General features: G+C 39.3%; 1 protein-coding gene across 1 annotated transcript in view; it reads left to right on the top strand.

Annotated features, from left to right (window-relative positions):
* The window catches only part of itga1 (integrin, alpha 1), a 96,170-nt gene extending 72,406 nt beyond the window's left edge, over window positions 1-23,764 (top strand). Inside the window, exons 18-30 of the mRNA XM_051685387.1 lie at window positions 2,598-2,708; window positions 3,801-3,877; window positions 5,549-5,675; window positions 6,151-6,231; window positions 6,321-6,397; window positions 6,535-6,624; window positions 14,567-14,675; window positions 16,683-16,796; window positions 16,920-17,024; window positions 18,005-18,115; window positions 18,233-18,328; window positions 18,979-19,092; window positions 21,083-23,764. Coding sequence (XP_051541347.1) covers window positions 2,598-2,708; window positions 3,801-3,877; window positions 5,549-5,675; window positions 6,151-6,231; window positions 6,321-6,397; window positions 6,535-6,624; window positions 14,567-14,675; window positions 16,683-16,796; window positions 16,920-17,024; window positions 18,005-18,115; window positions 18,233-18,328; window positions 18,979-19,092; window positions 21,083-21,145 — 1,275 coding nt within the window. The 3' untranslated portion in view covers window positions 21,146-23,764. The remainder of the gene's footprint in view (window positions 1-2,597; window positions 2,709-3,800; window positions 3,878-5,548; window positions 5,676-6,150; window positions 6,232-6,320; window positions 6,398-6,534; window positions 6,625-14,566; window positions 14,676-16,682; window positions 16,797-16,919; window positions 17,025-18,004; window positions 18,116-18,232; window positions 18,329-18,978; window positions 19,093-21,082) is intronic.
* Window positions 23,765-23,987: the final 223 nt, after the last annotated feature.

The raw sequence follows: 23,987 nt of genomic DNA, 5'->3' as shown, positions 1-23,987 counted from the left end.
GCCCCCGTTGAGAGACTGCGGCATGTCCCACTTCAGTGCATATTTGGCCTCAGAGCTTAAAAGGAATGGAATTGTACATAAGTGCAAAAAAGAAGAAATAAAGAAAAAAGAAAGTATAAAAAAAACAAACACAAAAACTATAAGACATAAGGGACACCCTCCGGTGTCTGTGACAGACAACCATAAAATCCCGTACTGCGTTATCATTATGAGAAAATTTGCTAGATCTCTATCATTTAATGGTCAATATTTTCAACAAAGCAATAATACATACATAGAGCTTTTTTTTAATGTTTTTTTAAGTTGTGAAAATGTTGTTATAAGATGTTGTTTTTTTAAGGTAATAATAATAACTATGTATTTTGGCACATTTTTTGCCGATTTTAAGCCAACGGAGTCAACTGTTTATAAGCTTTGTTTGTTTGGAAGTTTAAAAAATTTAAACAAAACATTCCACAAATGTAATGTGGCCTTGTTTTATTTTGATCATAAACATCTGTTCTATAAACAAAAGTATTTTCAAAAGTTTTGGGATTTTTATTTTTATTTTTTTAATGTTTCATTTAAATGTACATATTACATTATTTTCAAACATCAACAAAACAATTCACAAAAGTCTGCAGTTTGGTCTAGGCTATTTATTTATTTATTTATTTATTTATTTTTGAGTAGGGAAAAAATATTTATACAAATTAGTTCAAATAAATGAACCTTGGTGAGTATTTAGAACTTTCTCTTTCTTTTGTTTGTATAATGTTATATAATGTGTCTGTGCAAGATGAATGTAAAAGGGGATACTTGTTAGTGTTTGTTTCATTGTGTTATTTAGAAGAGTTTGTTATGTTTGAGTTTTGGGGGTTACCATTATGGAGAATAGTGGCAATTGAGTTTACGTTGAGGACATGTTGAATTGTTAAATTAATAATTTTCTATATTGTTTTACACATTTGAGCCATTTCTAAGTTAATCAAAGCATAGTGTTACCAATCAGCATGCATTAGCATGCTAAAATTCACTGTACTAGTTAATTCCAGCTAGTACTAGCTAGGTTTCTTCTACTTAAAGTAGTTAAATTGAGATTACTTGTTAATTTTAAATTCAGCCAAAGAGTTAAATTTAAGGTTATGTGCCAATAAAAAGTATGAGTTAGCTTACTCACTGTTTCAAGTTAAGAGCAATTAACATGCATGTGTAGTAAACATTTTAAATATGAAAGTTTTATTTACCTAAAAAATATGATGTAACTGATTGCATCACATTTTGGAGTTCTGCTAACTTATTAGAGTCTACAGTGTGGATTAATGTGAATCAAGGTTGTGGGTTTGGTTTGAAAGTTGGTAGGGACATATTGGAGGATGATTTTCAAAATGTTGGTATTTAAAAAAAATCTAGACCCTTACCTGACAGTTGTTCAATTTTTTTTTTTTTTTCTCCCAATTTGGAATGCCCAATTCCCAATGTGCTTTTAAGTCCTTGTGGTTGTGTAGTGATTTGCCTCAGTCCAGGTGGTGGAGGACAAATCCCAGTTGCCTCTGCGTCTGAGACCATCAACCTGTGCATCTTATCATGTGGCTTGTTGAGCGTGTTGCCACGGAGACATAGCACATGTGGAGGCTTCATGCCATCCACCGCGGCAACCACACTCAACTCACCAAGTGCCCCACTGAGAACAAACCACATTACAGCGACCACGAGGAGTTTACCCCATGTGACTCTACCCTCCCTAGCAACAGGGCCAATTTTGGTTACTTAGGAGACCTGGCTGGAGTCACTCAGCACACCCTGGGATTCGAACTAGTGAGCTAGCGAGCACCAGGGGTGGTAGCCAGTGTATTTTACCACTGAGCTACCCAGGCCCCCCCAGTTGTTAATTTTTAAAGGTGTTTTCCCCAATAAGGCACTTACTAACTGAAGGAGAATCCCCCATTAATTGGGCCATATGCAAAAACCTATTGATTTCAATGGGTGAATGGAAATCTGCCTGTGTAACCTCCAGAAAATGGTTTAAAAAAATCTTTATGCAATAATCACAAACAACTGTGACTGGAGCAGCATAAACAGCCCTGAGAAAATGTACAGATGCCACGTAACAACACCTTTTATGCGTAGCTTCAGAAGAGATAGGAAAATAATTTACACATGAATAATTACACTAAGAAACTTTGATAGTTGTTAAAATAAAAATAAAAACATAGTATAAAGTTAAAGTATTTTATATGTGGTAAATTGCCCAAATGTTGGTCAGAAAATTTTTGAAAGCTGATAGGGATGTCCCTACCATCCCTACCTAAATCTACATCTGTAGTGTGAATATGGCTTTATATTGATGTTTTGAGGCTACATAAAAAAAAAAAAACTTCCAGGTAGGTGTTTTCGTGACGTTTCCAAAACAATGTCTTTTAAATATTTACTGTGATGTAACCTAACTCCAACCAAAATTCAGTGTTGCAGAAACGTTTTGTGTTTGCTGGGTAATTGAAAACTAGCAACAGAATGAATTTGGTACAATTTCTGAAACTTCTTACTCTGTTTATTTATGTTGACAGAAAAAATGTTGAGCTGAAAAAATTGGCAACATCCTCTGTTATCCCCCACAGGATAAACTGGATTTCAGAGATCCCATTATGGTCACGTTGGAATTTGGTTTAGCGGATGAAGACAAAGGTCCAGTCCTGGATGGGGAATTACCGACGTCACTCAACAAGACCGTAAGATCCTGTTCTCTCTTCTACTTGTGTCAGTGTCTTTATTGCAGAGGTGAAAGTTTACAGTCAATATACTGTAAGTCTAAGTCACTGCTCCAGTAACCGCTAGACTGTCTACTGCAGTAATAATGCTCATTAAAAAGAATGAGTAAATGTGGGTGGCAGCTGTAAGTTATCCAAATGAAATCGCTCTAATTTTACAAGTGCTGGAAGACTTTCTCCTTGTTGAAGAAAATGCTCTCTTCATGCACCTTTATAATGAGATTTTGACCACAAGTCTCATTGCAATATAATGAGATTAAGAAAAATAACAGAAATATTTCACAAGTGAACACACAAAGATGCAATACATTACATATTTGAAAGGTTAACATTACTTAAAATATCAGGGGCTTTAAGCTAATTATTTAAGTCATAGTGCTTCAACTGAGCAAAAAAACAAAAGAAACAAGTTTGTAATCTCTGAATTAAATAATAAATGAAACAGTAGTTTGTATTATATGCATATTTTATACATATATTGGGCACTTATGTGCACTGTAATGTTCCAGTGTAATATAGATCCCAGGCTGTTTTTAGTCCGTAGTCATTCCCTGAGCAAAATAATGTCATAACTTTTTTGTTTTTTGAAGAGTCTGTTTCTCTCTGCACACACACAGTAATTCCCAAGCAGACAGCTTTGCATGCTCACGAGATAAGATTATCTGGATGAAAAGCACATTTTCCTGGAGACATCACAGAGTTGTCTCTGCCAGTATTACTCCCTTAAGTTCTGTTGTTCTGCAGTTTAAGCACTCAGGCAGGAAAACAAAACTTGGCACAAATATTCGTGGTAAACATTTGAGTTGGTGCAATGCTTGGTGGTGCAATTAAACAACATTATGGTATTAAACAAGGATTTCTTATGAGCTGATACTGTATTGTACAGAAAGCAGGACAACACTGCATATATACACAGTATTTTTTTTTTTATTAATCACTAGATATGTGTTTGGAATGTTCCGCAAACATAAAGTGATGAAGGTTTTTTTACTGTCATTCAAACAGTGTAAATCTTCCTTTCTTACTATCTCTTCATATTGTCTTTAATTTAAGATTGCTTTAGTGGACTGTGGGATCAATGACAAGTGTGTTGCTAATCTACACCTTAAAGCCACTGCAAACATCTCAAGGTACATTTACAATCATATTTATTAAGATGCCTTTATCTAAAGCGACTTCTAATGCATTCAAGGAATACATTTATCAGTATGGAATTATTAGTCATGGTGTGATTATTTTAGTCATTTAAATATGTCTTTCTGCTTCTTTTTCTTGGATATAATTTTTAGATTTAGATTGACAATTCAGATAACTATGGGAGGAGGATGTCTTGACAGTATGAATATTTGTACTGAAAGGAAATGTTCAGTTTTTACTGCCTCCTTGTGTTGACTTCTGAAAGAGTAAACATTCCCTTTTTGATGCAACAGAAGTTCTCAAATTCACAATATTAAAAACAACCATCTAATCTAAAGCAGGGGTTTTCAAACTTTTTGATACCAAGGACCCACAAATTTGACGATGCCCTTCACGAGGCACCCCTTGCTAAATATAAATGCGGCTATATATTTTTATGTATAATGGCCCATTCATACTGTGTGAGAAAAACATGACATTATAAAGACATATTGTTTGATTCATAAATTAAATAATAATCTTTTATAATAACTGATTAAACTATTACTGGAAATTACTGGAAAATATTTACTTTATATTAAAGGGATAGTTTGCCCAAAAATGAAAATACTCTCATCATTTACTCACCCTCATGCCATCCCAGATGTGTACGACTTTGTTTCTTTTGCTGAACTCAAATGAAGGTTTTTAGAAAAATATCTCAGCTCTTTCGATCCATACAATGCAAGTGAATGGTGACCAAAATTTTGAAGCTCAAAAAAGCACATAAAGGCAGCATAAACATAATCCATATGACTCCAGTGTTTTAATCTATATCTTCAGAAGCGATATAATAGGTGTGGGTGAGAATTACGTAAATATTTAAGTCCTTTTTACTATAAAACTCCACTGTCAATTTCACTTTCACATTCTTCTTTTGTTTTTGGCAATTGACATTCTTTATGCATATTGCCACCTACTGGCCTGGGAGGAGAATTTATAGTAAGAAAGGGCTTAAATATTGATCTGTTTCTCACCCACACCTATCATATCACTTCTGAAGACATGGATTAAACCACTGGAGTCTTATGGATTACTTTTATGCTGCCTTTATATGCTTTTTGACTTGCATTGTATGGACCTACAAAGCTGAGATATTCTTCTAAAAATCTTAGTTTGTGTATAAAACACAAGAAACAAATTAATTTACATCTGGGATGGCAGATTGAGGGTGAGTAAATAATGAGGGAATTTTCAGTTTTGGGTGAACTATCCCTTTATGTTAACAGTATCTTTTTTCTATAAGACCCAGTGAGCAAGTTAAAGGCAAAACACAAGTACAGACTATTCTTGAAAGTATGTAGGTTACAAGGAAGGGATGAACACTTAGAAATAAATATAGAATATTTTTTTTCACAACTATATGCTAATTTATTTTGATTTCACACTGTTGAAAATGATGTCTGTCAGTAGAATAAAATGATTTCTAAACAGTTTTAGGAGGCAGAATTTATTTGTTTTACACTATTTTTCTCTGCAATTTTCTGCATCTCCCCTCCTCAGACCTCAGTTTGAAAATCCCTGATCAAAAGCACATATCATGTCAGCCTCAGATTTGTCTGCAGTGCATACGCTTAATAAATATGTGTTAACTGTATTTATCTCATATTTATGTATTTTTGTAGCCTTCTCATAAAAAGCAACCAGGAGAAATTCTATGTCAGCATCAGCATCCACAACAGCAAAGACAATGCTTACAACACCAAGGTTTCACTGACCCACACAGAAAATATCAACTATGTCAAAATAGAGGTAGATGTTGTTCTCTTCTTGGCATATATGTAGAAGGTTTTGGATCATTTTGTGTTTGCCATTTGATGGTAACAATATGCGACAATATATATGTAATTAGAAAATCAATGCAAAAGTAAACTTTAATTTTTGATATCAAATTTTTTTCCATTTTAAAGGTAAAGTGTGTAATTTCTACATGGCTAGTGCCACCAACCAAACATAATTGCAAAGAAAATTTTTTTATTTTTACATTTTAGAATATACTGTGTATCTAAAACTAAAATGTATTCAAAGTCAGTCGTTTGTATTTTATTGCAGTAAGTTTTAGAGTTATGAAAATGTATTTTCCAAATGTTTTCAGTTAATGAAAATGTATTCATTTTAGTTAGTTTTTGTTTTCGTTAACAATAATAACACTGGTAGTAACCCACCTGTGATTGAACTGTTAAACAATATGCACTAATTTTTTTGTTTGTTTTTACTTTCATTGCAGCCTAAAGAGAAGGAATGTGAAACTAATAATACCAGAATAGTATGTGCAGTTGGATACCCTTTCCTCAAAACTGATATTATGGTGAGATTTGCCTCTGCTATTGCACTGACAAAATAAAATCAAAAATATTTATCATTCTGTTTTCATTCATGTCAATGTCAATCCAACAGGAAATGTTCAAAATCCAATTTGAGCCCAATCCTTCTCATATTCGTAAGGACATTGTGATCAATGTTTCTGCAACCACGTAAGAATTGCATGCATATTTCTTCTTTTGGAAGTCACTTAAGTAATATAATTATTTTTACTGCGTTCTGTCGCTTTATTAAATAAATATCAGACAAAAGAGATGTTTTTGACATGTAATTAATATGTTCTCTGCAGTGATAGCGAGGAGCCAGCTTCTGAACTAAAAGATAACTTTGTGAGCATCATCATCCCTGTAAAGCATGAAGCCAACCTACGATTCACTGCGTAAGTGCAGCCAATCACGTTCACTGTCTTATTTAAACCAGCCAATCAGCTGAACTGTAGCAGCAATTTTAATGTACCAATAGTGTGAAGGGCAGAATTTTGGAAAATACCTTGTGATATTACGTGCCCTAACGACCCTGCATCAGTGTGGAATGGCATGAAATATCTTACAAATTACAGGACTCCTGCCCCCAACCCTGTGGTGGACCAACAACTGGCTGATGACCTGAATGTGTTCTACTGTAGATTTAAAAGGCCCAATCTCACACCCTACACCCACTCTGAACTTCACTTCACACAAACACCAGCACCTCCTGCAACCCCCCTCCTCCCCCCTCCTGCTACTCAACCTGCACTTAAGATCTGTGAAGATGATGTGAGCCGCGTCTTACGACAGCAAAGGATAAGGAAAGCACAGGGCCCAGATGGCGTTTCACCTGCATGTCTTAGATCCTGTGCTAACCAGCTGGCCCCCATCTTCACACAGATCTTCAATAGATCACTGGTGCAGTGTGAATTCTCATGCTGCTTCAAACATTACACTATCATCCCCATCCCAAAGAAACCAAAAATCACAGGACTTAATGACTACAGACCTGTCGCCCTGATGTCTGTGGTCATGAAATCATTTGAGAGACTGGTGTTGGCCCACCTGAAGAACATCACTGGACCCTTTCTAGATCCCCTTCAATTTGCTTATCGAGCAAACAGGTCTGTGGATGATGCAGTCAACATGGGATTGCATCATATCCTGCAACATCTGGACAGACCAGGGACATGTGCAAGGATCCTTTTTGTGGACTTCAGTTTGGCTTTCAACACCACCATCCCAGCTATACTCCAGAATAAATTACACCAACTCTCTGTTCCCTTGTCTTTCTGTCAGTGGATTACCAGCTTTCTGACGGACAGGCAGCAGCTTGTGAGACAGGGGAAACTCACTTCCAGCACCTGTACAATCAGCACTGGTGCCCCCCAGGGATGTGTGCTCTCCCCACTACTCTTCTCCCTCTACACCAATGACTACATTGCCAAGGACCCCTCTGTCAAGCTCCTGAAGTTTGCAGATGACACCACTGTCATCGGCCTCATCCGAGATGATGATGAGTCTGCATACAGAAGGGAGGTTAAACAGCTGGCTGTCTGGTGCAGTCAAAACAACCTTGATATGAACACGCTCAAAATGGTGGAGATGATTGTGGACTTTAGGAGGAACACCCCAACACTGACCCCCCCTCACCATTCTAAACAGCACTGTGGCAGCAGTGGAGTCATTCAGGTTCCTGGGCACTACCATCTCACAGGACCTGAAGTGGGAGACCCACATTGACTCCACTGTGAAAAAGGCCCAGCAGAGGTTGTACTTCCTTCACCAGCTGAGGAAATTCAACCTGCCACAGGCGCTGCTGATACAGTTCTACTCAGCAGTCATTGAGTCTGTCCTCTGCACTTCAATAACTGTCTGGTTTGGTTCAGCTATGAAATCAGACATCAGAAGACTACAAAGGACAGTTTGGACTGCTGAGAGGATTATTGGTAGCCCCCTGCACCCCCTTCAAGAACTATACACTTCCAGAGTGAGGAAAAAGGCTGGAAAAATCACTCTGGATCCCACTCACCCTGCCCACTACCTTTTTGAACTGTTGCCTTCTGGCCGATGCTTCAGAGCTCTGAGCACCAGAACTGTCAGGCACAGGAACAGTTTTTTCCCTCAGGCTATCCATCTCATGAACAGTTAAATTGCCTCATTGAGCAATAACTATGTGCAATACACAGTTTAGTCTTTCTTATATTTATCCAACACATCCAACCTCTTCTGCCATTTCATTCCTCTGCAAAAAAAAACATTTGCACTGTACATAACAGATTTGTATTTACACTGTACATAACAGACTGTATTAGATTTGCATTACCCATGTGTATGTGTGTATGTATGTATGTGTGTGTCTGTACGTATGTGTATAATTATTTTTTATTTTTTATTATTATCTATGTCTTGCTGCTGTTTTTGTATTGTTTTTGTATGGTTGTACACTGGAAGCTCCTGTCACCAAGACAAATTCCTTGTATGTGTAAGCATACTTGACAATAAAGCTCATTCTGTTTCTGATTCTGATTCTGATTACAATAAATGCAACGTCAATACACATTTAATACATCATGTTGATAATATTGAGGTGCAATCCACTTGATTTAACATAACTTTAACTAATAGTGTCACAGCTCCGATGAGTTCGCCGATTTGTTTTGTTTGTTTTGTCATTTTCTCTCCCCCATGTCTCGCAGGCGCGGCCGGCATGCATGATCGCCATTTCCATGGGCACATTGATTGTTCCTGGGGAAACACTGATCATGCCACTGATTTGCGTGCCGAGCAACACCTGTTCTCCTCTAATTCACGCCCTTCTTAAGTCCATCGTGTTCTCAGTATCTGCTAGATTGTTGTTTGATGTTGAGTACTAACCTCGCTCTCTCTGTCTAGTTGGTCCTGTCTCGTGTATCTGTTGGTTGCCTGCGTGTCGGGTGTGTGGTTGCCTTCCAGTATTGCTGCACATCAGCTAGTCTTCCACAGAGGATACCTTGTCTCTGCCTGCGTGTCGGGAATAGTATTGCCTTCTTCAGCTGGACACTGTTCTGCACCTCACTTGCTTCAACTGAGGATTCTAAGAATCTGTTCCTGACTTCCACAACGCACACACTCATCCTACAAACTCATTCTTCAAGGATTGTTCCCGAGCGCAGCCTCAGCGCGCTCGCTTCCCTGTTGCTTCTTCCTGCTGCTGCAGCTGGTGCTGGGATCCTCGACATCCATAGTGCCTGTTTTTTGTTATTAATAAATTCCATAAACGTTTCCTCTGCTCTTGGGCCTGTTTGTTCTCCCTATCGCATCGTTATAGAACAGTATAGCCAGTATGGACCCAGCATAGGAATCTACTCTTCGCTCTGCCCTCTCTCAGCAGGGAGCCTTGCTGGGACGTCAGCAGGACCAGATCTCTGCTTCGAACCGGGCCCTGGAGATGATCGCTGAGCTCACTTGTGCAGCAGCTCCACCTATCTCCTGATGCTGGGCCCCCTCAGGAGGCTTCCTTACCAACTTCAGGGATTCCACTGGCTCCTGGATGCTTTGAAGCCCGCATTCCCCTACAGCCCCGTATTCAGGTGAGGCTGAATCCTGCAGCACATTCCTCTCACAATGTTCCCTGTTTTTCACATTGCAGCCCTCCGCTTTCGCTTCGGATACAATGTGGCCTGTGTTATTACGCTCCTCACTGTAAGGGCTGGCAAATGGGGCACTGCCATGTGGGACAACAGACATACCTGCTGCTCTTCCTATCATGCTTTTTCCATGGAGCTCCGATGAGTGTTTGATCACTCAGCTCAAGGTTGGGAGGTGGCGAGGGTGTTATCTGTGCTGTCTCAAGAAGATTGATGAGTCTCCGATTATGCGATTGAATTTCACACCCTAGCTGCTTCTTTTGAGTGGAATGACCATGCTATGTGGGATCGATTTCTGCATGGCCTTTGGATTTACTCTTTGGATTTGCCTCCGTGCTTCGATGACTTGGTGGATTTGGCTATCCGAGTTGATCAACGCCTGACCCTATGCCGTCGCCACTGTCGACGCCGCTTTCCACCCAACCTGGCGACTGATCCTCCCACTCGATTGGCTTCTTCAGCCAATTCACCGGTATCACGGCCCGACACTGAGCCTATGCAAATCGCTAGAACCCGAATCTCATGTAGGGAGAAACGGCGACGTCTCATTTATGGACTATGTTTTTATTGCGCTCACCCCGATCATCTCTCTGCCTCCTTTCTGGTTAAAAGACATCACTTGTCGGAAGGAGAGGGTTACTGGTGAGCGCTACACCTCTGGACAAAACCCCTGGACTTCAGACATTTGGTTGGAGTGGTGGTGGCGTAGTGGACTAAGAAGGTTTTTGGTTCGATCCCCACAGCCACCACCATTGTGTCCTTGAGCAAGGCACTTAACTCCAGGTTGCTCCAGGGGGATTGTCCCTGTAATAAGGGCACTGTAAGTCACTTGGATAAAAGCATCTGCCAAATGTGTAAATGTAAATGTAACGCACAACCCACACATAGACTGGTCAACTAACACTGTTCTTGCTTGGAGTCCTTATTGATTGTTGAACTGTCTTAACTGTGTTTCCCCTGTCCAGTCTTGTGTTTCATTGCAGGATGAACTGGTGGACTTATCCGGAGTACGGTTGACATACCATGACTTTAGGGCAGTGTTCAGCTGGTCCAGTGGCGCGACCCTTCCTCCTCATCGCCCGTACGCCTCTGCTTCCTGGCACCTCGCCGCCTCTGAGATGGCTGTATTCGCTCTCGGCTCCCGAGAGGGAGGCCATGAACAGGTGTATCAATGATTCTCTGGCAGCCAGTCTCATCTGCCCTTCCTCGTCGCTGGCAGGGAGAAGAAGGATGGCTTGCTTAGAACCTTTATAGATTATCGGGGACTGAATGACATCATGGTGTATAATCGCTATCCTTTGCCATTGATGTCCTCAGCCTTCGAACTCTTGCAGGGAGCGTACAACGAAGTTAGACTTATGCAACGCTTATCACCTTGTCCGGATTAGGAAGGGGGATGAGTGGAAGACGGCTTTTAACACCCATATGGGGCACTTTGAATACTTGGTTGTGCCTTTCGAATTGGTCAGTGCCCCCGCCGTCTTCCAGGAGCTCATGAGTGATGTGCTTAGAGACATGGTTGATCATTTTGTGTTTGTCTATCTTGATGATATTCTGATCTTCTCCCAGAATATCCAGGACCATGTGCAGCACGTCAGGCAGGTGCTTCAACGACTGCTAGAGAATCAGCTGTTTGTCAAGGTGGAGAAGTGTGCTTTTCATGCACAGTCGGTTCCGTTTCTGGGGTTCATCGTTTCATCCGAGGGAGTGCGCATGGACCCAGCTAAGGTTAGAGCCGTCTCCAATTGGCCAACCCTAGATTCTCGCAAGGCATTGCAGAGGTTTCTGGGGTTCGCAAATTTTTACCGGAGATTAATAAGGAACTACAGTCAGCTTGCCGCACCTCTGACGGACCTCACCTCCACACGCACTGACTTTTTTTGGTCCCCGCGGGCTGAGGCCGCTTTTTCCAAATTAAAGGAGCTGTTTTCTACCGCACCCATCCTCGTTATTCCCAACCCTGCAAGTCAGTTCGTGGTGGAGGTGAATGTGTCTGAGGTTGGTGTTGGCACGGCTCTGTCACAGCACTCTCCCATGGACGAAAATATGCATCTGTGTGCTTTTTATTTGCACCGTTTAACATCAGCTGAACGGAATTACGATGTGAGCAACCGAGAATTATTGGCTGTCTGGTTGGCCATGAGTGAATGCCGTCATTGGTTAGAGGGTTTGGGGGTACCTTTTGTGGTCTGGACAGATCATAAGAATCTAGAGTATATTTGGAGCGCTAAACACCTCAACTCTAGATGGGCTTGCTGGGCACTTTTTTCACGTGATTTAATTTCATGCTGTCATATCATCCGGGCTCTAAAAACATCAAGCCCGACTCCCTATCTCGATGTTTTGAGGTCGAGACCTCCACCGCCCCACTGGATACCATTCTACCTGCCACTCGCATGGTGGGCATGGTATTCTGGGAGGTGGAGGCTAAAGTCCGTGCTGCGCTACGAAACACTGCGCCCCCCGCCACATGCCCAGCGGGCCAGTTATTTGTTCTGCGATCTGTCCGGACGCATGTCTTACAGTGGGGTCACTCGTCCAACGTCGCTCGCCATCCGGGGGTGACTCGCACCCAGATGCTCATTTGACAGCGATTCTGGTGGCCATCACTAGCACAGGATGTAAGTCGATTCGTAGCCACTTGCCCCATTTGTGCGACTAATAAGACGTCCTGTGAACCCCCCGCCAGGCTCCTCCAGCCACTGCCTGTCCCTTTGAGACCTTGGTTGCACACTGCCACGGATGTTGAAACTGGTCTCTCCCCCCCTCCCATGGCAGCACAATCATTTTGACTGTAGTGGACCGATTCTCAATGGTGGCTCATTTTATTCCCCTCCCCAAATTACCTTAAGCGAGGGAGACAGCGGTATCAGTCATTAACCATGTCTTCCGCATTCATGGCCTCCCGGTCGATGTGGTTTCTGACAGAGGCCCCCAATTTGTGTCAAGCTTTTGGGCAGAGTTCTGTTGACAGCTGGGAATTATGGTGAGTTTGTCCTCTGGGTTTCAAACCCAGACAAATGGGCAAGCAGAGCGGGCAAATCAGGAGCTGGAAAAGCCCTGCGCTGTGTGGCCTCCTGTAATCCATCTTCTTAGAGCGATCATATAGTCTGGGTTGAGTATGCCCACAACTCCTTGCAGTCGTCATCTATGGGGTTATCACCCTTCCAGCGCAGCCTCGGGTATCAGCCCCCTCTGTTCTCCACACAAGAACCTGACATACAGGTTCCATCCGCCCACGCCTTTATCCAGAGGTGCCAACGCACCTGGAAAGCTGCCAGAGAAGCCCTCATATGGACTGGTGCTCACGTTAAGAGTTTGGCAGACAGACACCGGTATAAGGCCCCAGCTTACATGTGCAGGCAGAAGGTTTGGCTGTCCTCTAAGGACATCCCGCTCTGACTCCCCTCCCAAGTGTTTTGGGCCTTTTCCTATCACCAAGGTCATTAGTCCGGTAGTGGTCCGTCTCAAACTACCTCCTCACCGTAAGCACATTCACCCCATTTTCCACATCTCTAAAATCAAACCTGTTTTACGTTCTGAGTTACACCCCGCCACACCCATCCCACCTCCTCCGTGACTTGTTGAGGGCTCTCTGGCATATACTGTCAGGAGACTGATCGATATCAGGCAGAGAGGCAGAGGGTTTCAATACCTGGTTGACTGGGAGGGTTATCGACTTAAGGAGAGATGCTGGGTCCTGGCTCGGGGCATCCTGAATAGCCTTCATAGATCAGTTTCACCTCCGGCAAGGTAATTCTGCTGGGGACGCTAAGAGGGGGGTACTGTCACGGCTTCTGTGAGTTCACCAATTTGTTTTGTTTGTTTTATCATTTTCTCTACCCCATGTCTCGCAGGCACGGCCGGCATGCATGATCACCATTTCCATGGGTACATTGATTGTTCCCGGGAAACGCTGATCATGCCACTGATTAGCATGCCGAACAACACTTGTTCTCCTCTAATTCAAGCCCTTCTTAAGCCCGTCGTGTTCTCAGTATCTTTGCTAGATTGTTGTTTGATGTTGAGAACTAACCTCGTTCTCTCGGACTAGTTGGTCCTGTCTCATGTATCTGTTGGTTGCCCGCGTGTCGGGTGTGTGGTTGCCTTCCAGTATTGCTGTGTGTCAGCTGGTCTTCCACTGAGTATACCTCGTCTCTGCCCGCATGTCAGTAGTAGTATCGCCCTCTTCAGCTGGGTGCTGTTCTGCACCTCACTAGCTTCAATGGAGGATTCCACTAATCTGTTCCTGACTTCCACAACACACACACTCATGCTACGAACACACTCTTCAAGGATTGTTCCCGAGCGTGGCCTCAGCACGCTCGCTTCCCTGTCGCCTCTTCCTGCTGCTGCAGCCGGTGCCGGGATCCTCGACATCCACAGTGACTGCTTTTTGTTATTAATAAATTCCATAAATGTTTCCTCTGCTCTTGGGTCTGTTTGTTCTCCCTATATCATCGTTACAGATAGTTCTGATCTGTGGCTAGTAATACGTTTTTGTTCAATGTAGGCAAAAATATCATATGCACCAGAACTTCTAGCGATAAGACATAATATGATGTGGAGAGAGAGGGTAAATGGAATTAGGAAATGTCGCAGACATATTTAAACTCACATTACCTGCATGAGCACCAAAGCTTGATGTTTTCACACATGCTGTAGACGCTCACCTCAAGGCCATGGATCTTACAATATCTGACAATTTTATATATTTTTCTTCTAGTAACAAGTATATGAAGGAGGACTACATCATATTGAAAGAAAAGGAGACAATACCGAGTGTTTTCAACCACACTAGTTTGATTGGGGATGAAGTGAAAATCAGTTACACGGTAAGACACAGAACTTCAGTGTTTGAACAATGTTTGAATGATAAAGAGCATTCATTTAAATGCCTCCTTCAGGTCAATGCCCTCTACCTACCCTCAATGCCTTGACTATTATGAGAATGGAAAATAAGGAAGAACATTTAAGCAGAACTATGTCCATGTCATGGTAAAGAATAGAAAAATTTGGTGTAAACTATAAAAACTATGAGACCGTGTGATCAGGGAGTCATCTTAGATTAATAGAATCTGGTGTCAATGTGATTCAGTGTTCCCTGTATGCTGAGAAATCTTGTTCGGGCACTGATAATTTGCAAGAGGACTGATTCGTGAACAGTAGATTTCCAATTCATAGTGGTGCAGGCAAATACAGAAGCCCACAGAGCTCATACATCATTATGGTATATTTTTTACTCGTGTCTTTTGTGATGTTAACAAAACAATTATGTTGTATTTTGCTCCCTTTCAGACAGAATAATTTCAGTAATGTATGACATTATTTAATATTAATTATACAACAGTTTTGGTCCTCAAGTTTAACTGGACGAGAGGTGTACCAAGAGTGCTGAATCACAGTCCAACAGCACTTGGGACCCTTCACTTTTTGTAACACTCTGCTTCTTTGTTCGTGGCTTTCCAAGTAGTGGTGGAGATTTTGATTCATAGTTCATTTTGATATATTTCCCTGATTCGTTCAGTGACCATTTCTGGAGATTGCATACTTACTCCAGTAGGTGGTGACAAATGTGTGTGTGTTTAATGTTATGAGTGAGTCATTTAATCATTGATTAAAAAACACAGTGTTGTTCACCATCGAAACAATGGAAGTGAACAAAACAATTTGTTCACTTAAAGGGATTGTTCACCCAAAAATGATAATTCTCTCATCATTTTCTCACCCTCATGCCATCCCAGATGTGTGACTTAATTTCTTCTGCTGAACACAAACAAAGATTTTTTGAAGGATATCTCAGATCTGTAGGTCCATACAATGCAAGTGAATGGTGGTTAGAACTTTTAAGGTCCAAAAAGCACATAAAGGCAGCATAAAAGCAATCCATGTGACGCCAGTGGTTAAATCCATGTCTTCAGAAGTGATACGATAGGTATGGGTGAGAAACAGATCAATATTTAAGTATTTTTTTATATAAATTCTCCTCCCTGCTCTGTAGGTGGCGATATGCACAAAAATGCGAATCACCAAAAACAAAAGAAGAAGAATGTGAAAGTAAAGATTTATAGTAAAAAAAGGACTTAAATATCGATCTTTTTCTCACCTACAGCTATCATATAATTTCTTACCACTGGAGTCGTATGGATTACTTTTATGCTGCCTTTATATCCTTTAGGATATTCAAAGTTCTGGTCACCATTCACTAGCATTGTATGGACCTACAGAACTTAGATATTTTTCTAAAAATCTTAATTTGTGTTCACCAGAAGAAACAAAGTCGTACACATCTGGTATGGCATGAGGGTGAGTAAATGATGAGAGAAATTTAATTTTTGGGTGAACTATCCCTTTAAAAAAAAAAAAACGGGATGACAGCAGTGCAGAAAGTGGGATTGTGCTTGATGCTTTGGCTTCTTTTGGAACTATTTTCAATGGCAGAGAATAAATGCACACATTAACTGGACAGTTTTTGTCTGAAACGCAAGTTATTTTATATTATTTACTTGTTTGTTGAACTGTTGTATACAAGCAATATCACACTTGCAATCACATCTATTGCTTGTATGATATTTCTTAATTATTTAAGTATTATTATAGTAATTTCATATCATTTAATAATACATACAGTATGTCATGATTATACATAAATATTTCATAGTTTTAGATATACTGTATGTGTGTTTCTGCTCAGGTGGTCAAAGGGTTCACCCAATAGAAATAGGTTTTGCTCAGTAAGAACAAAAATCAAAGGGAAAATTTGTCACAATCCAGATTCACATACTGGTTCAGGTGTGAATGCTCTGTTGATCCAGAATTTACACTCTGATTGTGTTCGACAGATCGAGAGAGATCTAGAATTGCAGAGTCCTCTGCTGCAGCTCACGATTATGTACCCGCATCTCACATCTGCAAAAAACTACCTGCTGTACTTCACAGATATCTCGCATACAGGGGTAGGTGTTTGGATTCCTCAATCGCTATTTGTGGCATATATGACTTAGCCCTGACTACCCATAAGTGACACAGAACTGTCTGATCTTCCTCTGTTTTTTTTTTTTTTTTTTTTTTTTTTTAAGAACATCAAATGTGATGGCAGAGAATTGATGAACCCTTTAAACATTAGACCTGACAATCCATACAAGGTGAATCCTAAAACAGAGACCTTGAGCATCTATATTTTGGTGAGTAGAAACAGCTTTGCCAGTGAATACAGTGGAGTCCAAAAGTCTAAAAGCACACTGAAAATCTGTGATTCAGAATCTGATTTAAACCTAGGGATAAATAGAAAGTATTAGGATTTTGAAACATGTAAAACAATGTTATGATTTAAAATTATTAAGAATTATTTAAGATTCTGCACTATTTCTAGGTCACTAATCAAATAAGCACATTTATAACAATAATGCTAACTCTTTTTTGCAAAAGGTCAGATTTCCTTGCTTCCACTGAGTTACACAGGATGCTTTTTGGAAAGTTCACATAACAGGCTAAAATGGATCATAAGGTTTTGCACAAACTTCATGCCAACTCGAATGCCTGCTGTCATTAAAGCAAAAGTGTGGGCATACCAAATATTAAAGGGGTCATGACATGTGTTTTTTTTATTATTATTTTAATATGTTCCTTAAAGTTCACTTATAATATTAGTAAAGTTTTTTGCTAAAAAATATTTGTAAAATGTAAGTTTCCACCCTCATTCTGACCCTCTGTCAGAAATGCTCGGTTTTGGTGCTGCTTCTCCTTTAAGACTTGACAGTAAATGACAACAGTTATGATTGGCTCTCTGAGTCATTTTGGCAGCTTGGTTTCAACAAATGCTCTTTTTGCAGTGAGGAGGAAATTTGAGTTTTGAAACTTATAGTACAGTGACCTCTTATATGTTAAAAGATCAAGAAAAATTTGATTCCTCATATCATGACCCCTTTAAGAAATGTAAAAATTTATGTATTCATGTTTTTTTTAAATTCAACTTTTGACTCTTTTTATGCTGTAAAACAAATTGTATTTCATTAGAAAATGCAAAATAGAAGCATTTTCACAAGTTTACTCAGACTTTTGGACCACACTGTTTGTGAATAAATCTGATAGAAATAGATATCCTGTGAAGACTAACAGCAAGTATTTGTTTTGTCTTTTCTCTCTTCCTGTCCCTGTCTCTCAGAGCTGTAAAGAAGTGAGCAACCCCTGCAAGTCATTGAGCTGCTACATCCCTCCTGCTGATTTCAACCAGATCAACGCCACTTTCAGAGTGTGGCGGCCCACCTTTATCCAAGTATGTCAATCTCACTGATCTTTTACTTTCACAATCCTGTTGAGTGTGATTTCTCAATATGCTTGAGTAATACATGTTACTAATTATATGTAACCTTCTGCAACATGAATCATCTAGGGAGAGTTTTCCAGTATCTACATGGCTGTTGATGCCAAACTGGAGAACAAGAACACTGACCTGTTTGTGTTAAATGAGAATGTCAAGACACGAGAGGTATGACAACTGTTCTCATAAACAGGGGGTCTAAAATCAGCAGTATTAAATTCAACCCAGCATTAAATATAAGATTATACTGTACCATTATGATTAAAGTAGCTCAGCCTGTTTTTAAAGGCGCTATAAGCTATTTTTTTTAATACCACACATAAAAATGTCCTGACTACATGACAGATATCACTGAAACATGTGTCATGAGAAATCACACCTGTCTCTGTGATAGCACTAGACACTGTACAGTAAAACAAACCCATTCTTATAAAGTATTTGTGATTGTTGCAAAAAAAAAAAAAATTTGTAAGTCAAAATACACAGCCACTTTTGAATGGCAGTCAGGCCCGTCAATGGGGAAGAGGCTTTTTGGCAGCGTAATGGTGTAGTAATGGTATCTTCCAGCAGGGGCTAAACTTCACCATGCTAATCAGCAAAACCTTGACCCTCTGACTGAAAACTAGAATCTGAAAAGTAACCAGTCACAAATGCTCTCTGCCTGTGAATCATTTTGTGCATTCAAGTTTGTTACATGTCTTTGGAGCAAGATGGCAGACATTAGCAAAACAGCAGAAACTTACAGCACCTTTAAATAAGTGGTTGCTTTTCTCAGTGTTAGCATTTAAGTCATGACTATTGTTATGTCTTTGCTACAGGTCAAGATTCAAGTCACCAAAGACATACAAAGTGGAATCCCACTGTGGATTATTATTCTTAGTATTCTTATTGGACTTTTAATACTGGCACTTGTTATCTTTGCCTTATGGAAGGTAAGTATCTTCATCTGGCTTGTGTTAGCTCCAGTGTTGCAGAAGCTACTTTGAAACTGTAGTTTTCCATGCTACAAGCTACTCGTAACTTGAAGTAGTTAAACTACAGTCAAGCTACAAGTTAGCTACACTACAAGCTACTTACAAAAAGTAGCTAACTACATTGAAGCTGTTTTAAAGGTGCAGTATGTAAGATTCAGAAACTCTTGTTATTAATGACACCTGTGGCCGTTAAGTGAACTGCAGCCAGCTACCTGTCGCTCGTGCACACACTCCATAGGGACATGAGGGAGCATCGACCAAGACAATGACGTAACATACAAAGAGGCTGAACGTGATTAACCGACATCATGCTAACAGATGAGGTAGCATAATTAAAATTACACAGTTATGATTGTTATACTACAAACCTTGAGATTGCATATTATATTTGACTCTCCAGTGCTGGAACAGGGCTAAAACAAAGTGTGGATATAGGTCTGACTATGCAAGACTGTAGTTTGAAGTAATCACTTTTCTTTGCATGATACATTGACTGCATTTATACGATAGCCTATGTCGGCGTTAGCTAGCTAGCCAGCTTTATCAATAGCTGTTAGCTAAATTTGGTGGATGATGAAAGTAGCTGTTTATAAAATAGACTGTACATTATAAATATGTTGACACAATTCTGTATTGGTGTGATTCCATCACAACAGTCATTTTGATATATCGATGCGCTATTGTTTTATAATAATAGATTGTATATATTTTCTGTATAACCAAGTTACGTTACACTAATGAATGGGTATTTTTGCATTATCTTGAACATTGTCTAGCATTCATTTCATGTGTTATTGTAGTTTACCTTGCTGAATAATTACAGATTATCATTGACATTAACCTGACTTTTAGTATAAAGAGAAGATCGTTGAAATTATTTGAAAGTTACGAAGCAAGGTAGCTTGCAATTCGTCAGCGTTAGCAGGCAAGATCAAGTTAGCTAAAATTACACAGATCAATTCTTATGACACTATACTTCACATGCTTTGCAGTTATGTAATCTTACCTGTCCAATAAGAAGAATGCCAATTCAGGGTCGGTTTTGATCCCCAAAACTGAACGAACGTCCCTCCAGGAATCAAATGCCCTGCCGATGTTCACTCTAGTTTTTGCTCGACCACGATCACGTTCCCACTTAGCCAGATGGGATTTAGTAGATAAATGTTTTTTTTTTTTTTTTTTTTGGCTTACTCTGAGATTGTGTAGGAGCCGGTGTCGGTGTTGTGCTGGGAGCCGGCCATTTGCTGGATTCAATCTCTAAGATAACGTTACCTAGTGTTGCAGTTTGTTGTCCTGTTGAATAGCGGAAGAGAAGCTACCGTTTTAGGCAAGGCTCTCGGGAGCGCGCGTAAACATCACATCCTTTGGATTTTCCTGGCAAAAGCAACCCGCTTTTTATATAGGCAACCTAGGCAGTCCGGGAAGGGCTCATTTTTTAAGTTGCGTTACAAGCCGTTCACACATTGGCAAAAAAAAGGCGAATATTACATGAAAATTGTTACATATTGCACCTTTAAAAGAAAAAGTTAGTTTTTTTTAAAATATATAACAATGGGATGAAATTATTTAACCATATGTAACCATAGTTTAACCATGATATTTGTAATAAAACCATAGTAACCCCAAATTTAGCCATGTTTGTCACAGTCACGGTTACTACAATATTACAATAGTAAAACTATGGTTACTAAATGGATACTACAGTATAACTGTAGTAAAGCCATGTTTACATTTATACTTAATATAGACTAATAAAACTATAAAAACCCCTACTTTATATGACTGAATTTAAATATAATGATAAACAGCAGCAATTACCTACATTTCTCTCGCACATGCTATGCTGCACGTCTGCAAGTAGAATCAATTAAAACAATGGTGTGTATCAGTTGAGAGTCCTCAAGAAGTTCAAGCTACAGTGAGACTATGAATTTCTGTTCTCTTCCAGGCTGGATTCTTCAAGAGAAAATCAGTTGAAGACATGAAGGAGGATATGAAGGATTCTGATTGAGTGCTGCAGTTCTGTTGTCCCTGTCCCTCAGGTCAACTCATACTACACATAGCCAAGGTCATCGAGATTACATTTTAGAACCAGAGTCTCACCAAAGATCCCACACCCAGCACTTGGGTTGACACCTTGATTTATCTTCATGTGATCACGGTAAACTTTAACTTTTGAATTGAATGTGAACTCAACGAACCTCTGAAACACCACAAGATATGTGGTGGACATTTTGCCAAACCGTGAGAGCGTTGCCCATCTTTTTCAGCTTTCTAGCTTTTGTCAAACAACAGAACATCCCACCAGCTTGAAAACCACAAACCCTCTTCCACAACCCTCCTACAGCATTCATCATCAGCATAGCAATGCTCAGGAGCCTTTCCTGGCCTTACATACCAAAGTATGCAGTGATCTACAGCCTTGTAATCAGAACCTTACACTCTTATGAGTAACAGGTTTATACAGTATATGGAGATCTATTCCAATAGCTTGTTTTATAAAGCACTGTACAGTTATGTATTTGAGTTCAAAGCATTTTTTTATTTAGCATTTTGTGGTGGGCTTTTGAATAATGGCACATTCCTTTTTGTTCATGAAGCAGAACTTAGGTTTTTAGCACTGATGTTTTTCACACTTTTTGTCTTCATCCGAGAATGAAGAGGAAAAGGTTTGTTTGTACTGTAAATGTACGTAAAGCTCTAAGTGTATATAAAGTTATGTTTGCAATATCACTTTAATGATAAATTAATAGCTGGATCAAAGTTATTGCTTCATCAGTGTTCAGAGTGACACCTGGCTTGTCTCCTGACGTTTTCATACATGCAGCATTTCTCAGGTATTCCAGATCGTTACAATGTCGTTGCAATGTCTGGAATCATAAAATTGGACAGTTGTCTTGTCAAGTTCCTAGCCATATGTAAATATCAGAAATACAATTACTTGACTCAAAAAAGATATGTTAAAGGGTTAGTACACACCCAAAAAGATAAATTCTGTAATCATTTATTCACCCTCATATCATTCCCAACCTGTATGATTTTCTCTCTTCCGTGGAACACAAAACCAAAACATTTGAAGTATGTTCAAGCTGCTCTTTTCTTTGTCTTTTTTAGAGCTGGTCACTATATACTAATTTCATTGTATGGAATAGAACAGCATGAGCATTGTTGGAAATTTCTCCTTTTGTGTTCCGCAGAAGAAAGCAAATCATACAGGTTTGGACCGACATGAGGTTGAGTAAGTAATAACACAACTTTCATTTTTGGGTAAACAATTCCTTTAAATATACATAGATAGATGTTTATGATCCCTAAGGGGAAATGCAGTGCGAAACAACAGAAATATCTGATACAGTGTACACAAATGCATCGCTAGACATACTGTACATATAGTGCAGTTAAATCATGTACAGTGCAAAACATTAGACTAAATTACACATTTTGCAAAGTGTGCAGTGAAACATGTAATATAAATACAGTATGAGTGCCTTAATTTGTAATGCACTGGGTCTATGAATAGGAAGGAAACGCTTTCTTTGCAATTCTCTGTCATACATTTAAATGAAGCTGTGTTTTGATACATTTCATTACATTTGTATTAATGATGCATTAAACCAATGATTTAATATGTTAAACAGAAACAATGTAACAATTCCAATTTTTTTTAAACATACCACTGTCTGTCTGTCAATTTACCCAGAACAGAAGAATGAGGATGTACCTTATTAGATCAGTACCAAATGTAGGATGAACATTTTCAAATTTATATTGTAGAATTTTGTGCAGCACAAAGCACCTCAATAGGTATTTTTGCTTGTCTGTTTGTTTGTTTGTTTGTCAAAAACACTAATGCAAAAGTGGTAGAGATCTTAGTGGTTTTGCTTGACTACCAGTGTGAATACACATTCAAAGCAATCGGCCAGTGTTTCCAAATTCTGCTTCTCTACTCATCTAATTAAATAAAAGTTGAATTAATTGAAAAATAAATAAATTATGATTCTGTAAGAAAAAAACAAGGTTAGGCATCCAATACAAAGATGTGAACAATGTTCTGCAGACTTCACAATATTACGTTTCAGGAAAAGAGCTTTATTTATTTATTATCCACATAGTACTCTGTATTCGCATCAAGGACCGTAATGTAATTTATCTCACTATTAAAGCAGTTTAGTTTTATTTTCCCCCCATTCTGTGTGTTCCATAGAATGATTATTTTCCATTCATATTGGTCACTGTATTTATATTTGTCACAGCTATTGTTAACTTTAACATCCACTGTCAACATTTTTTATAACCATCTACCAATGTTTGTTTGTTTTTTGGAATAATTTGCAGTCGGTTCTTGCCAGCCATGAGATTCTAGTATATATAAGATCACAATCATCAGCATTCATGTTTCGAGCACATCATTTTGTTTTAAGCTAATGAAGGATAATGTAAGGATAATGAAGCCTCACTCTCAAATGACTTGGGCACCTGTCAGACACTCTGCTGTGAAGTTTTTATGTAATGCACTGGTTTGTCATATTGTACATACTCTTTTCAGCACGGATTTAAAAAGCGTTGCACATATTGTCAAGAAAACGTGCGGGAAAATAAATGCTTATTTTGTCATTTAGACAATTCAAGAGACGTGTGAGTGTTTATTTATACAGTGCTGTAATTTATAATCACATGGTTAATAATAACAGACAACTAACAAACAGATATCTATCAAATTACTGAATCAAATAAAAATATCTTGATAAAGATAATTAATGATGTGTTTCTAAAAACAAGTATCTCATTTTCTGAAATATCAGTGTTCAGTGAACAGCCACAAATTAAAAATTAATCATATTTGATACAAAGTA

Source organism: Myxocyprinus asiaticus, chromosome 43 (genome assembly GCF_019703515.2).
Source record: "Myxocyprinus asiaticus isolate MX2 ecotype Aquarium Trade chromosome 43, UBuf_Myxa_2, whole genome shotgun sequence".
NCBI classification, from domain to species: domain Eukaryota; kingdom Metazoa; phylum Chordata; class Actinopteri; order Cypriniformes; family Catostomidae; genus Myxocyprinus; species Myxocyprinus asiaticus.
The sequence above is the reverse complement of the archived record's forward strand: the minus strand, read 5'-3'. Positions and strand labels throughout refer to the sequence as shown.